Source organism: Rhinatrema bivittatum, chromosome 3 (assembly GCF_901001135.1).
Source record: "Rhinatrema bivittatum chromosome 3, aRhiBiv1.1, whole genome shotgun sequence".
Taxonomy (NCBI): Eukaryota; Metazoa; Chordata; class Amphibia; order Gymnophiona; family Rhinatrematidae; genus Rhinatrema; species Rhinatrema bivittatum.
In genome coordinates this window covers 323,207,397-323,224,630 of record NC_042617.1, presented here as the reverse complement: position 1 = coordinate 323,224,630, position 17,234 = coordinate 323,207,397, and the positions used below count along the sequence as shown (strand labels likewise).

The 17,234-nt window shown below is 43.9% G+C and overlaps 1 protein-coding gene across 6 annotated transcripts in view; it reads right to left on the bottom strand.

Annotated features, from left to right (window-relative positions):
• AK9 (adenylate kinase 9) overlaps positions 1 to 17,234 on the bottom strand; it is an 829,950-nt gene that overhangs the window by 484,063 nt on the left and 328,653 nt on the right. For all 6 annotated transcript variants that reach the window (XM_029595283.1, XM_029595287.1, XM_029595288.1 and 3 more), the window contains one exon: positions 4,299 to 4,401. In XM_029595283.1, coding sequence (XP_029451143.1) covers positions 4,299 to 4,401 — 103 coding nt within the window. The remainder of the gene's footprint in view (positions 1 to 4,298; positions 4,402 to 17,234) is intronic.

Sequence of the window (17,234 nt, the reverse complement as noted above, 5' to 3'; positions counted from 1 at the left end):
ATCATAATAGGTCTACAATTTTACGAACATTATCAGCTGTGGATATGTTAGGAATAAAGCCTGCCTGATCATGGTGCACTAGGTAGGTAAAAGCCGATTTAAACGCTTAGTGAGAACTCTAGCTAAAATTTTAAGGTCCAAATTGATAAGAGAGATCAGTTGGTAGAACCCACAGAGGGCAGGGTCCCTACCTGGTTTCACGATAACCGAAATCCCAGCCACATTAGAATTAATTGCCAAGGAACCTCCTCGCCTGAAGGGAATTAAACATATCTGTTAAAGGAATAGCTAAAATATGGGAAAGACGTTTGTAATAACTGCTATAGAGCCCATCAAATCCAGGAGATTTACCCCCTTCAAAGAGTTAATAACTTTCAATACCTCAGGGGTACTAATAGGGTTGTCCAAAAAGCTTTGCTGCTCAGGAGAGAGACAGGGAAGCTGGACGGAAGAGAGATACATTTCGATATTGTCAATAGCCATGGTGGTATCTGCACTATAAAGAGTTGCATAAAACTATGTGAAGCAAAACTGGATGTCAGCAGACATGGTAACTGTTTCCGCCTATGCATTTTTAATTTTAGCAATAGTACTCTGTAGGTGGAGAGCTTTCAAACACCTTGCTAAATATCACCCAGACTTATTCCTGCCCTCGAAATGCTCCTGCTTAGTTATTTCAAGATTGTGAGCCATCAAAGCATCATCAAGTGATTTTAATTCCATCGTCACTTCCAACAATTTCCGAAATATGGACTTGGATTGGGTCTGCAAATGAGCTTGAGAAAGCTGTGTAATCTCAGCGAATAGGTGCGCTCTATGAAGTTCCTTTTCTTTTTTACAAAAAGAAGCACGAGATATCAGAAGGCCTCATGCTACCGCTTTAGAGCAGTCCCAAATCACAGCCTGTGAAGTGGGAGCAGGAGTCTGGAGATTAAAATACTCCTGTAGCTGCTCGTTTAATGACTGCAGGAAATTATCATCTTTCAATAAGCTTTCATTAATGCGCCAGAACTGCAGACCACAATCCAAATTCTGAAAAGAGATATCCACTCAAACAGGTGCATGGTCAGACCATTTGATATTTCCTATGTCTACTCCCATCACCTGATTTTTGCAACAACTTGTCAGTGAGAAAAAAATAGTCAATGTGGGAGTAGGAACCATGAGACGAGGAAAACAAGGTGTAAACACAAGAATTAAGTTACCTCTGCCTCCATATGTCTACTAAACCCCACTGAGACATTAAAGAGGTAAGCACCTTCCTCGCTCCTGACACTGTTGAGAGAGAAGGCTGAAAATTATCGAATTTTGAATTTTTACTGAGGTTAAAATCACCTCCCAGGAGAAGGATCCCCTCTGCATAGGAATGTAAAATGTCATCTATCACTTTCAGAAAAGAAATCTGGTCAGAGTTAGGGGAATATACAGAAACTAATGTGAATATCTCTCTGCCCACCCTAAGTTTCAGTAGTAGAAACCAGCCTTGTGGGTCAGGGAGTTGAAATACAACCTCATATGTAAAAGATTGAGAAATCAAAATGGCCACTCCTGTATATTTGACTCCTACAGTGCTCGCAGCCAGATATTGGTGTGGGTAGTTCTTATGAAATAGTAAACGCTCATGCCTTTTCCTTAGATGGATCTCCTGCAAAAATGCAATATAGGCCCTGTTAATGGTTAATTCATGAATTAAAAGCTAGCGTTTCCAATATGTATGAAGACTTTTAACATTAATAGAAAAGATCCAAGTTGGCATCAAGAGTATTTATAAACCATAACAGAATCCCTGGTATGATTCTCAAGGGACTTTTGTAAATGATTCTCAACTGTATGGTATGTGTAGAAGAGTATATAAAAAAATGCGCAATACCCCTCCACAACAAATCTCCCACCCATTACATAATCCACCAGACCTTTACAGCAGATCCTCCCAACCATAGGGAACAATAGTGACAAACCAGGGAGGGTAGAAATCAACACCCCTGAATGCCCATTCATAATAAGATGCAACAATAAACAGACAGTGTAAGTTTCCATCATGCAAACTTAGAAAACTATAAGTGCATTGCGTAGTGAAGCATAGTTCTAAATAGCTTGCAGAAGTTATAAAACTATAAGTATTAATTGCTAGCTTAGCAAAACAGCAAAGTCCATGGCAAAAAATCAGAAAACAGTTATATTCTGCAGCCCTCAGCCCTGATCAGATAAAGCATGAATTTTCTGACTGCCGACACAGCCTCCAACCACCCTTTGCAGCATGTTGCCGGCATGGATAGATATCGGTTTTAGGTGTAGTGGCCGCCATCTTAGGCATGCTGAAGTTGATAGGCAAGTTCACTTGCTTGAAGGCTTCTACAGCTTCCGAAACTGATTTTACTCAGTATGTAGTTCATTTAATGGTGAAATGCAGCCCAAAAGGGAAAGTCCAACGATAACAGACTTGTTCATTGAGCAATGTCCGCAATGCATCTCGTAGCGCTTTCGGAGATTAGTGGGTACTAGATCCTGAAAAACAGCAATAGAGTTACCTTCCCAAGTCCACTTGGGTTGCTTCCTCACCACCTCATAGATGTGGGTTTTCTGTTGGAAGCTGTGCAAATATAAAACTATGTCTCTAGCTCGGTTGTTGGTTCTCGGGCCTAATGCCCGATGGGCATGCTCAGTTTTCACAGGGGAAGATGAACCAGTAGTAGTGGCGTCAGCATCATTGGCAGTAATTAGGAAAGTGCAAATTTTTAAAGCCACGTCCAGTGCGTCCTTATAGGCTTCAGTTTCAGGCACCCCTCGAATCCTTAAGTTGCATTGCTGAGAGCGATTCTCAAGATCTTCAATCTTTTCAGTGAGGGATACACTCTCCTTCAGCATGAGGTGTTATTGTTGTGCCACCAAATTATTGATAAGAATCTGCATGGCCTTCTATCAGGACATCCAGCTCATTGACGTAGGAACCCAGAGATGCTAAATCCTCCCTTATCTACGAAATGGAGTCTAGGAGATCTCTTTTATGCTGTTTTAAATTAGCCCACAACTCTAAAAACAAACCTCGCAATTCTTCCCTACTTGGTAAGTCCGCTGAGCTGGAATTGAAGGAGAAAGCAGTTGTGGCATTTTCTGGTGTGAGGCCGCCGGGGTCATCCGTTTTCTGCCCACCATCATCACTAGAGAGGTTGGTGGCATGTTTACTAAAAGAAAATTGCTTTAAATCCAAGGTTTTGTATTTGGCCGCGATCCCGATGTTTTATTCAGCGATTATGCAGCTGAAAGCTGGAAAAAGTCAGGTTAAGGTAATGCTGTTAGATGGATTGAACAATCAGGGGTGAGGAGCTTCCTGCTCAAGCGTCCATCTTGGCTGGTCATGAAATAGCACCCACGAGACCTCAGTATGTTTTAAAATTTCTTTTTAAATAAATCTTTTATCAAATGAAAATTGTCTATTAATACAAAAACATAACAATTTGTATAATAAAACACAAGCAGCAAAACCATTCAGAATAAAGAAAAATAATCAGAAGGGAAACAAAAAAAAAAAAGAAAAGAGAAAACAAGAGAGAAAAGTGAATCAGAGCATTAGATATACAGACTGCAGGTCTAGACAGGACAAATACATCACCTTTATCTTGAAGGGCCAGGATTCTGTATCCTAGATGGCCAACCAAGTGAGCTTAATATTTAATTTGGGTTTTTTTCTGACATGCAATTTTCTACTGCTTTTTTGGGCTTCCAGTTCATTCGGAACCAGGGCTGGGATCTGGAATCATGAACTTCCATTCACAACTAGCCGGGGATTTTTTCCCTTTCTTTCCACCTTATTTTACTCCAATCATTCTAGCAACAGCCCTTGGACGGGGGCAGCACACCACGACTTCTTACTGACTCTTGCAATCATGGAGCCCTAGTATTGGTACATTGACTATGATTACCCTCCTGGGACCGTGAACATGGTCTCTGCAGCATCCCACGCCTGGGCCAACTTAGGCAGTGAAAGACTAGAGCCGGGAACTGAACTCAGGTCCTTCTGCACTGCCACTGAGTCTCCAGGCCAGCCTTTAAGAGCTCAGTCTTATCCTCAAGAGCTGAAAATCTGTCATCCCTCCACTCACTGGTTTTTGTACCATGACACCTATGCAGAAAGTGGCTCTGCATTTGATAAATGGATTTAGTCCTTTCAGGGAGGCAATATTTCACTGCAATGTATCTATAGGTACCTCATGGAAGCAAGACTGGTATAGAGTCCAAACTAGGTCCAAACTGCATGAATGCACTGTCAGGAAGTGTTTATACAGAAATATGATTCTTACTCTTGCTTCAACTTCTGTGCTCTTTGTTCCTGCAGTTGTTGTTTGATTTCACCATCTATTCTATCCTTATACTGTAGATACAGCCTGTTGAGCAAATATTTTCCTGCAGCATAATGAAAGAGATGTAACAGATCTTTTAACAATGTCATGGACTTCCTAAAAGGTTTACAGTATGCATTTCTGTTGTAACTTGTGAATTCTCTTGTACACTGGTATTACATATAAAACATTAATATATGAATATATTATGTTACATTGCTATGGCCAACATAAAGAATTCTTGAGTCTGAGTATCAAGCACACTATGAGGACTCCCCTCTTTACAAGAAAGAGTTTGTACTCAACAAGAAGCCTGAGTACTATAAAATCAATTGTAAGTGTAATGATCAGAATTAGTGGTCTCTATGAGTTCTGGATACTGATAGCTGTAATGCAGTGACAGAATGCTCATTAGGGCAATAAGAAGATAGCACCATGCGATCCACTGCAATATATAAGGACAAGGGGGCCCTGGGCTACAGATGATTAACATGCTCAGTGAAGTACCAGAAATATTTGTGAATATATCCATGCTCAAAGGGATGACAATAAAGGCCATTACATATTCTCATTTCCCCCATACATAACCATGTAAATCCTACTTTAATGCAAGCTTTTTCCTACTTTCCCCCTATGGCCTATGGGGAAACAAATCTAAATCAACTGAGCTTCTATTGCAGTTGTCATGAACTGACTGGACACCAAAGTCGAAGAAAAAGATTCTGTCTTCCATCCTTAGAAAATAGTGACGAGGTAAGAATTTACACCAAAATTAATATACACAAACTAAGATTTTATTTTGGTGAGATCTACAAGTTAATTATGATATGCCCTCATTCAGAAATGTATCCAAAGGCAATATAGTGGCACACACAGACACACACATAAGCTAGCAAAAAGTGCCTGGTCTATAAAAGCTAGGGGTGTGCATTCGTTTTGAACTTAAATGTAAAACGCAACTTTTTTTTTTTTTAACTTAAAAAAGTGATGAGGCGAAAACGATCGGATTTCCAACTTATTCAACATAGCTTTGTTGAATACGTTGGAAATCGCGATTGTTGATCCAAAATAAAAATTTAAACCCCTCACCCTCCTTAATCCCCCCCCCAAGACTTACCACAACTCCCTGGTGATCCAGCGGGGAGTCAGGCCGCCATTCCTGAACTCCTTTGCGAGGAGCACGTGACGTCGGCGCCACGTCGGAGTGACGCGGCGTCACGTGATTCCCCGCGGGTTCCCTCCGGGACCCTCGTTAGGCCCAAAAAGAACTTTTGGCCAGCTTGGGGGGGTCAGGAGGCCCCCCCCAAGCTGGCCAAAAGTCCCTGGGGGTCCCTGGGGGTCCGGAAAACGATCTCCTGCCGCGAATCGTTTTCCATACGGAAAATGGCGCCGGCAGGAGATCGACTGCAGGAGGTCGTTCAGCGGGGGTTCCGGACCGCCGTTGAACGACCTCCTGCAGTCGATCTCCTGCCGGCGCCATTTTCCGTACGGAAAACGATTTGCGGCAGGAGATCGTTTTCCGGACCCCCGCTGGACCCCCAGGGACTTTTGGCCAGCTTGGGGGGGCCTCCTGACCCCCACAAGACTTGCCAAAAGTCCAGCGGGGGTCCGGAACGACCTCCTGCAGTCGAATCGTGTTGGTCTATGGCCGCCGCCATTTTGCGCCACCATTTTGAAAAATGGCGCCGGCTGAAGACAACACAATTCAATTGCAGGAGGCCGTTCCGGACCGCCGCTGGACCCCCAGGTAATTTAAGGCATTTGGGGGGGGGGTTCGGGAGGGTGGGGGATTTAATTTAAAGGGTCGGGGGTGGGTTTTAGGGGGTTTTAGTGTGCCGGCTCACGATTTTCACGATTTTCACGATACTTCAAACACCCAAACGGCAACAATACGATTCCCTCCCCCTCCCAGCCGAAATCGATCGTTAAGACGATCGAGGACACGATTCACATCTCTAATGAAGATAGGTCTCCATCAAATCAAGGAAGTCAAATACTCTCCCTGACTAACCACCATGATAACTGATCTCAGAGTCTCTATTTTGAAATAAGAAACTGTAAGATTTGTGAACCCTTGTTGCTGTGGTGGGGTTGGCTCATCCTAAAGGGTAGGCCCCATAGGCCCTCACCAACAGTTTGCAGAGCTATGCAGGAGAGAAAATGAATAGGAAATTCACCTATACCAACCCCTTTCCCCTTGGGTTGAGCCCTAAGGTTCCAGGGGCCAGCAGTTCTTAGGTGAGAATATCTGTGGCAGTGGCACAGGCGTATATCCAGGGCCAGGCTAGGAGTCAGAGGCAGGGGGTAAGCAAGAATGGTCAGTGTCCAGGCAAAGTCAGAGGCAGGTGGCAAACAAGAATGGTCAGTGTCCAGGCAAGGGTTAGATTCAGAAGTCAGTCCGAGGGAAGGCATGGAGATAAGTGGACTGAGGAGACAAGGCAGGCTGGGCTGGATAGGCAAGGCAGGCTGGGTTGAAAAGGCAAGGCAAAGCTGGGCTGGAGAGATGAGGCAGGAAGCAGGAATAAAAATACAGGAACAAGGAGCAGCAGCACATACTACACACACAATGCAGGAAACTCATAGCTGAGGCAAAGAAGTATAGCAAGACTGAGGCTTATATAGGTCTGAGGGGATGATGTCATCCTGGTGTCCCACTACTGAGTGCATATTATGTATGCACAGGTGCATGCGTGCACCTATGGGGAAGTAGAGCCTTAGTAGTATGATGGTCATGGAGGTTGGAGCTGGTGACATTCCCAGCGTGCTAAGGACAGCTGTTGCAGTTGTAGACATGGTGGCATGGAAGATGGACTCCAGCGGCTTCCTGGTGTGTGGAGACTGAGCCACGTGGGAGGTAAGTATGGCGGATTGCAAGCCACCAACATAACAGAAACCCTCAGTGATCTGTTGACTTGTTTAAATCTAGAACAAGCTGAAAGGATCACTCCTTTTTGTAACTGTTTGAGAATAAAATCTCAAACACTTTGGCTAGATTACCTACCAGCCCAAACTCACTATCTCTGGATACCCTCCACCTACCGAACACAGACATAAGCTTGGAATCCTTTGATCCTACACACACTACAGAAGTGGAAAATCTGATAAAAAGAATGAAACCTTCCACCCACCCTCTGGACCAAATTCCCTCCAAATTTCTGATCCTCATACCAGAATACATCTCCAAATATCTAGCCGATATTATCAATTGTTCCCTTTCACAAGGAATATTCCCAGATGCTCTCAATTCGGCTACCCTCAAACCTATACTCAAAAAACCGAACCTTGACCCGAATGACCTCAACAATTACCGCCCCATTTCAAATCTGTCATTTGTAGCAAAGATCATGGAGAAAATCATAAATAAGCAACTTTCAAATTACCTAGAAGACCATAACATTCTACACCAGTCACAATACGGTTTCCGTAAAGAACACAATACCGAAACCCTCCTCACCTCACTCCTTGATCAAATTTACATTGGCTTTGATAAAGGACAATCGTTCCTCCTAGCCCTTCTCGACATCTCTGCAGCTTTCGATACCGTAAATCATAATATCCTTCTAAACCGGCTATCAAACATAGGAATTACAGGATCAGCTCTCAGATGGTTTGACTCCTTCCTTAGCAACAGAGGCTATAAGGTTAAAATCAATAATAAGGAATCCTCTCACACTAACGCCCCATTCGGAGTCCCGCAGGGATCCTCCTTATCTCCCACCCTGTTCAATATCTACATACTCCCTTTTTGCCACGTACTCTCAAATCTAAAACTTAAGTTCTATATATACGCAGACGATGTCCAAATTTTAATCCCCATATCCAAGTCACTGGACTCAACACTCAAATTATGGAACTCTCACCTGCAAATGATCAACCATCACCTTTCAAGCCTCAACCTGGTTCTCAACACTTCCAAGACAGAACTATTGCTAATTACCCCAGAAGGCAGTCCCTTCCATCACCAATTGCAATCTAACATACAAATATCCCACGCTAGAGATCTTGGAGTCATAATTGATAGTCACTTGAACCTAAAACAATTTATAAAACACACCACAAAGGAATGCTTCCACAAGCTTCAAGTACTTAAAAAACTCAAACCGCTCCTTTTCCATTACGATTTCAGATCTGTCCTTCAAGCCATTCTGTTCTCTAAGATTGACTACTGCAATTCCATCTTGCAAGGTCTCCCGGCTTCTACCACAAAACCCCTCCAGCTCCTCCAAAATGCAGCGGCGAGAATTTTGACGAATACTAATCGGAGAGCGCATATCTCTCCCATTTTAAAAGATCTTCATTGGCTCCCAGTAAACTTCAGGATTCTCCATAAATCACTGACAATTATCCACAAAAATATTCACCATCAGACCCCACTCGATCTTCTACACCCTCTCAAATTGCACTCGACGACCAGACCCTTAAGAGATGCCTACAAGGGATCCTTACATGTTCCTCCAATCAAAATTGTACACCACTCAAATATCAGAGACAGAACATTCTCTATCACATGTCCCTCCATCTGGAACGCCATGCCTCCGGACCTCAGACAGGAAACTTGTCTTCCAACTTTCAAAAAGAAACTAAAGACATGGTTGTTCTGCCGTGCCTTCCCCGCCACTAGCCCAACAGCTTGACCTAGATCTTTTTCATCACTTATGTAAATAAACAAACGCTAATCACGCTCACAAGTCATTATGAGGTTGGCTCCTTGCCTCCCTCCCATTCTCCATTGTATTTAGTACTTTTATCTTGTTCCCCCTCATTTCTTCCTACTCCCTTGTTATTATGTAACTTTATGCTCCTTTAATTTATCTCTTGTTGATTGGTTGGTTATAGTTACTGCTTTGTTCGATGTAAACCGAGTTGATTTGATTTGTATCAAGAAAGTCGGTATATAAAAGCCTTAAATAAATAAATAAAATAAATAACTCACACTGTGGTTACAGAATGTTAGGTTCTAGGCATCATCGTGGACAATACTTTGAAATCCTTGGCTCAGTGACTTCAGGGGAAGGTCTTGCCAGACAAATCTAATTGACTTTTTGATTGGGTGACTAGAGAACTTGCTCAAGGAAGAGCGCTTGATGTAATTTACTTGGATTTCACCAAAGTTTTTGATATGGTCCCGCATAGAAGACTCATGAATAAAATGAGAAACTTGGGTGTTGGTGAAAAGTGGAGTGGAGTGGATTATTAACTGGTTGACTGAAAGGAGACAATGTGTAATGGTAAATGGAACCCATTCTGATGAGAGAACAGTGATAAGTGGAGTGCCTCAAGGATCAGTTTTGGGACCGATGCTGTTCGATATCTTCATGAGCAATACTGCAGAGGGGTTAGAAGGAAAAAGTTTGTCTTTTTGTAGATGATACTATGATCTGCATCAGAGTGGACATGCCTGAAGGCATAGAGAGAATAAAAGTGATGTAAGAAAACCTGGAGTGGTCAAAGATTTGGCAGCTGCGATTCAATGCCAAGAAGTGGAGAGTCATGCACATGGGGTGCAGTAATCCAAAAGAGCTGTATGTGATGGGCGAAAGACTATACATAGATTAGGAGAGGACTATGCATAGATTAGGAGAGGGAAAGAAATTGGAAGCCTATGCAGATAATGAAGTAAGGGAGAATCATGGTCAAATTTTCAAAGATCAACTTAGCTGCAGTATTTTGGACAGTCTGAAGTCTTCTAATTTGTGTGGTGGAGAAGCCATGGAAAATAGCATTACAATAATCTAGGTGTGTTAAATTTAAAGAGTAGAAAATTATTTTAGATCAGAGGGATCCAAGAAAGGTCTGAGTCTACAGATGAATCCTAGAAAGAAATTGGAACTTTGCAACAAATAGAAAATATGTTACATTTTAAAGAGGGATGAAGTCTAATCTCTAGAGTTGTAGTAGTGTTTTTTACTTGGATAGAGTTTTCCGACATGCATGGCAAAGAAAGCAGTGAGGGATCATGTTTTCAAGTAAACCACATGGCTTCTGATTTACCAGGATTAAATTTAAGCTTTGAAAGTTTTAGCCAGTCAGCTACTTTGCTACGACAACTATTAAAGTTGGACAGAGAGACAGAGGATTTAAGATCAGAACTAGCAATTATCTGTATAACATCAGCATAGAAATAGCTAGAAAGCAAAATTGCTTACCTTGTAATAGGTGTTATCCCAGGACAGCAGGATGTAGTCCTCACATATGGGTGACGTCATTGAACGGAGCCCAGGCGGGAAAACTTTCTGTCAAAGTTTCTAGAAACTTTTGACTGGCCCAGTGAGGCCACTGAGCATGCCCAGCATGCTATGATATTCTCTGCCACAGGTGTCTCTCTTCAGTCTAGTATGTAGCAAAAGCTGTAGCAAAAAGAATAATAAAAATAGAAGGCCCAACTCCGCGGGGTGGCGGGTGGGTTCTGTGAGGACTACATCCTGCTGTCCTGGGATAACACCTATTACAAGGTAAGCAATTTTGCTTTATCCCAGGACAAGCAGGATGCTAGTCCTCACATATGGGTGAATAGCGAGCTAGAGGCTGAGTCATTGTGTAGTGCTATGTTTTTGTTGAATGAGTCAGCCGAAGATCACAGCAGTTCGGTTGTAGTAGGAGTTGGGTTTAAGCTGGAAACAAGTTCTTTAAGACAGATTGTCCATAGGCTGAATCTTGTCGTCCTTGCTTGTCCAAACAGTAATGAGCTGCAAATGTGTGAAGAGAACTCCATGTTGCTGCTTTACATATGTCAAGTATTGGCACTGAACGATAGTGTGCAACTGAAGTTGACATTGCCCTAACTGCATGTGCTTTTACTCGCCCTTGGAGAGGAAGGCCTGCTTTCTCATAGCAAAACTGTATGCAATCTGCTAACCAGTTTGATAGAGTATGTTTACTCACTGCTTTCCCTGGTTTGTTTGGGTCATAGGAAACAAAGAGTTGATTGGATTTCCTGTGAACTGCAGTGCGGTTTAAGTAGAAAGACAGAGTACGCTTGCAATCTAAGGTGTGTAAGGCCCTTTCTCCTTGGTGAGCATGAGGCCTTGGAAAGAAAGTGGGTAAAACTATAGATTGGTTTAAGTGGAATTCCGTAACTACCTTAGGGAGGAATTTAGGATGAGTACGGAGAACCACTCTGTCATGTAAGAACTTAGTGTAGGGTTCATATGTGACTAGTGCTTGTAACTCACTAACCCTTCTAGCTGATGTAATGGCTATGAGGAAGATAGTTTTCCATGTAAGAAATTTCAGGTCACTGGAATCAATGGGTTCAAAGGGAGATCGCATGAGTCTAGATAGAACCAAATTTATATCCCATTGAGTGACTGGGTGTCTAATTGGTGGTTTAAGAAGAACTAAACCTCTCATAATTCTTTTTACTAGAGGTTGTGTGGAAATAGGTGCATGTGAAACCTGATTATGGTAAGCTGAAATTGCACTTAAATGTACTCTTACAGATGAAGTCTGTAGACCAGATTCTGAAAGATGGTACAGGTAGTCCAATAAAGACTTTGTGGGGCAAGTGAAAGGATTGATGTCTTTTTGCCTGCACCACAAAGTGTATCTCTTCCATTTGGAAACGTAGTTCTTCCTTGTGGAAGGTTTACGTGAAGCTATAAGAACTTGGGAAATGTTAGCTGGAAGATTGAGTGGTTGTAAGATCAAGCTTTCAACATCCAAGCTGTCAGGGATAGGGATTGAAGGTTGGGATGGCGCAACAGACCCTGATCCTGAGTTATGAGAGTGGGAGCTGTTCCCAGACGAATGGGATCCCTGACTGAGAGATCTAGCAATGTGGGAAACCATACTTGTCGAGGCCAATATGGGGCTATGAGTATCATTGTCCCCTTGTCTTGTTGTAGCTTCACTAGAGTTTTGGTTATGAGTGGTATCGGAGGATATGCATATAATAGGCCTGAGTTCCAAGGGCGAGCAAAGGCGTCCTTGGATGGCCTGTTGTTCAGGTTGTATAGGCAACAGTAGTTGTCCACTTTGTGATTCAGATGTGATGCAAAGAGATCTACTGTTGGTTGTCCCCAACGTTGAAATATCCTGGTCACTACTGTAGGATCTAGTGACCATTCGTGTGGTTTGAATTGACGACTGAGTCTGTCCGCCACTACATTGTGAATGCCTGCTAGGTAAGTGGCCTTGAGAAATATGGAGTTTTCCAAGGCCCAACCCCATATCTGAGCTGCCTCTTGACAAAGGAGGTACGAGCCTGTCCCTCCCTGTTTGTTGATGTACCACATGGCTACTGTGTTGTCTGTTTGGATCAGCACAGTCTTGTTTGAGAGGCAGTCCTTGAAGGCATGTAGAGCATAACGTATAGCTCGAAGTTCCAGGAAATTGATTTGAAATGTTGCTTCGAGCTTTGTCCATGTTCCTTGTGTTTGGAGATTCCCTATGTGAGCTCCCCAACCCAAGGTGGATGCATCTGTAGTCAGAGTTACTTGTGGGACTGGTTGTTGAAAGGGTAGGCCCTTGCACAGATTGTCCTTGTTCACCCACCACAGTAGAGAAGAGCATAGTTGGTGAGTTACTTGAATTGGCGAATAAAGTGGTTGAATGGCTTGGATCCATTGTGATCTTAAAGTCCATTGTGTTATTCTCATGGCCAGTCTTGCCATGGGAGTGACATGAACCGTGGAGGCCATGTGGCCTAGTAATGTGAGAAACTGATGAGCTGTTGCTTGTTTCTTGGAGTGAATCGAGCTTGCCAGTAGAGACAGTGTGTTTGCTCGATCTTCTGGTAGAAATGCCTTTGATAGGCTGGTGTTTAAATCTGCTCCTATGAATTGTAGGAGATGGTTTGGAGTTAGATGTGATTTTGGATAATTGATGAGAAATCCCATGGAGTGTAGCAGAGCAATAGTTTTGTTGAGGGACTGTATTGCTCCTTGTTGAGATTGGCTTCTGATGAGCCAATCGTCTAGATATGGGAACACATGTACACCTTGCTTGAGTAGGTGTGCTGTTATTACTGCCAGACATTTGGTGAACACTCTGGGAGCAGAAGCTAGTCCGAATGGCAGTACTCTGTATTGGTAATGTTGAAGGCCCACCTTGAAGTGCAGATACTTGCGATGAGGAGGGTATATTGGTATATGGGCGTAAGCATCTTGAAGATCCAGAGAACAGAGCCAATCTCCTGTTTGAAGAAGTGGTAGCATTGTGCCTAGCGAGACCATCCTGAACCTTTCTTTCTTTAGAAATTTGTTGAGATTTCTGAGGTCTAGGATGGGACGTAGGCCTCCAGTTTTCTTTGGAATGAGGAAACATCTGGAGTAGAATCCTCTGCCCTGCTGAGACCTGGGCACTGGTTGAATGGCCCTGGCTGTCAGAAGGGTGGATAATTCTATTTGTAACTGAATTATTTGGGAATTTTGTTGTGGGTAGGAAGTTGGTGGGAATTCTGGAGGAATTGAGAGAAAATTTAGTTTGTAACCGTGAGCTACAATGGAAAGTGCCCATTGGTCTGTGGTTATGTTTTCCCAATTTGATTGGAAATAGGAAATCATTCCTCCCACTGGTATGTGTTATTTGGGGTTTTGGAGGGTGGGTCTGATCTCTGGATGTGTGTTCAAAAACCCGTAGCTGGACCAGTCTGAGGAGGAGGCTGAGCACGGGCTGGTCTTTGTTGTCTGGCCTGAGATCGCTGGGTAGGCCTAGAAGGTCTAGTTCTGTTTGTAGGCTGATTATAGTACCTTCTTGGCCTGTAATATGGGCGTCTAGGTTCCCTTCGGGGAAAACGTCTAGGGGCCTGGGTGGTTGGCTCTTGAGGCAGTTGTGATAGCTGTCTTAAGGTCTCCGTGTGATCCTTAAGTTGTTGGACAGCATCCTGTACCTTCTCTCCAAACAAGTTATCCCCACGGCATGGCAGATCTACTAGCTTGTCTTGTACTTCAGGCCTGAGATCTGATGCCTTCAACCAGGCCCATCTTCTTGCTGTAATGCCAGCTGCTGCTGTTCTTGAGGCTGTGTCAAAGTTGTCATAAGCAGCCCTTACTTCATGTTTCCCAGCCTCGAGGCCTTTTGTGATAATGGATTGTGCAGATTCTTGAAACTGCTCTGGGAGAGAATTTGTGAAGTGCTCCATTTGCTTCCAGAGATCCCTTTGGAACTGTGTCATGTACAGTTGATAGGCAGAGATTCTGGAAGATAAAAGTGCACCTTGGTACACTTTTTTACCTAGGGAGTCCAGAAAACGATGATCCTTCCCTGGAGGAGCTGAAGAATGTGGACGTACCCTTTTAGATTTTTTCTGGGCAGATTCTACTACCACAGATTGATGTGGTAGCTGTGCCTTTTGAAAGCCTGGTGCCTGCTGCACCAGGTAGGTAGTGTCTAGACGCTTATTGACTGCTGGAACAGTGCATGGGTGTTCCCACACTCGTTTCTGTAGATCCAATAGGACTTCATGGATGGGGATTGCCAGAACTTGTTTTGGCGGGTCCACGAATTGCAGCACCTCTAAGGTATTCTGTCTTGAATCATCTTCTGATGAGAGTTTAAATGGAATTGTATCCGCCATCTCTTGGACAAAACTTGAAAAAGATAAGTCCTCAGGTGATGACCTTTTCCTTTCTTCAGGAGGTGATGGTTCGGACATGAACTCTTCAGAAGAAGTATCTGATCCTGGATCATCCCAAGAATCTTCTTCCTCTGGCTGTTGATAAGGAGTTCTTGGGATTTTCCTTGTAAAAACACCCGATGGCCCAGGTAATGGGTCATCGATGGATATTGTAGGAGGAGTCACTTCCATGGCTTTTTGAGGAGCTGTGTCGACAACTTTGTGATATTTTTTGAAAAGGCGTTGAAAAAGTGCCAATTCTTGAGAATCACTAGTGTCCTGCTCTGTTATTGTCGAGGGAAGAATGGGTGTCCTCGATGAAGCTGTCGAGGGTGGTGCCCTTGGTGTTGAGTCCGTCGCCGGTGGTAACATGGAAGATATCGCTGGAATTTGTGCATATATCGACGTCGATGACGTTATGATCTTCGGTGTCGACGTCGAGTCTGTGTGTACCGTCGGGGTCAAGAATGGCCCCGGCATCGGTGTGCCCACCGGCATCGGCAAATTTGCCGGCATCGATGTGGAAATCATCGGCATCGACAATGAAGTCGGCATTGTAAACTGTTCTTTGAAAGCCTGAGAAATCGCTTGTCGGATGAAATCGGACAATTCCGGCCGCACAACCGTTGAAATCAGAGCGGCTGTGGGCGGTGGCGCAGGCTGAGGTACCAGTTCCTGACACGTAGTTTGTATTGGATCTGGTGTCATCAATGGAGTCGAGGTAGGCCGAGGCGTGGAAGACTCCGACGTTTCCTGTGTTGTAGGCCGCTTAGCTGTCGAGGGCTGCTGGGAAGCAGAATCAGACAACGGGGGGCTTCTGTGTCGATGTCGATGTTTTGACTTCGATTTTTCAGACGATTTTGGTGACGTCGAAGACGAGGAAAGAGAGGAATGATCCCCCGACGGTCCCGGGCGAGATTTTTTAAGTATCACTCGCTTAGTCGCTCCAGCCGGAGACGACCTCGACGACTGCGACGGGGAAGGTATAAGTTGTAGGCTGAATAAATGTTCCATTTTTTCAAGCCTGGTTTTCCTCGATTTCGGCGTCATTTCTGCACATTGCGGACAATTCTGTAAGAACATAAGAGATGTTCTCAATGTGAGAGATTACAGAGTGTCTGGCAAGTCACGAGCTGCTCGTTCGTCGCACAACTCATAAGAACATAAGAAAATGCCATACTGGGTCATGTTTGTCACCCAAACACATCACACATTCGGTGTGAGGGTCTGTGAGTGACATTTTCCTAGCACAAACAGGACATTTTTTAAATCCTGTCGACATTTCTATCGAATGACGGCCGTCGATTCGACTGAGGTAAATTTTTCTACTCTCCGAAAATTAAATTCGAGACTGGGTTACTTACCGGCCGGTAAGGAGAGACCCCGAGAGAGTTTGTGAGAGAGAATATCACGTTTTATAGACTAAATAGTCACAAGAAGGTTGAGAAAAAACTCAACGGCTCCGGTTCCGCGATGCTGGCTGCAGCGCGGAAAAAACGAAGGCTGAAGAGAGACACCTGTGGCAGAGAATATCATAGCATGCTGGGCATGCTCAGTGGCCTCACTGGGCCAGTCAAAAGTTTCTAGAAACTTTGACAGAAAGTTTTCCCGCCTGGGCTCCGTTCAATGACGTCACCCATATGTGAGGACTAGCATCCTGCTTGTCCTGGGATAAATACCCTTGCTTTGAATTAAAGTGGCCAGCGGAGCTAACTATAAGTTGAATAAAATTGGAGAGAGGATGGATCCTTGAGGAACACCACAGTTAAGTGGAATAGAGGCAGACTGCATAGAATTCCATAAAATGGAATAAGAGCATACTTCAAGGAAAGGCAGACCAGAGTAATGCTTGATCCCGGATACCTATGTCAATAGGGTGATTAAGCAAGAATTGATGGTCAACAGTGTCAAAAGCTGAGCTCATAAGTAAGCAAACTAACAAGTGTGAACTCCCTTGAAAGCTGGCCCTTGCTGTGAGATCCCCTGAACCATGGACCCCTGCTGCCTAGCTCTTTCCCCCTCCTCCAGGCACTGTTGGCATAAATTGCTATTCTATGTGCCAGCATGATAAATCCTGTATGAGCTACAGGGACTGCCGCACTCAGTATACTTGTCTGGTTCTGACATCAACCACCCACTGCCCCAGAGCACAACTCCCAGCTCTTCACCACAGCCAACCACTGCGGCACTGACTACTGCTGAGTGCTGTCTGCCAGAGTCTCCCTCAAGGTGTTGGCTCTCTACTAAAAATGTTCTTTACATTTTCATTTCAAAAACCTTAAGCAGGAGGTGGGGAAGCTTCCAAAGAAGAGAGAGAGCCAGGAGAGATAAAGGGGTTGGGA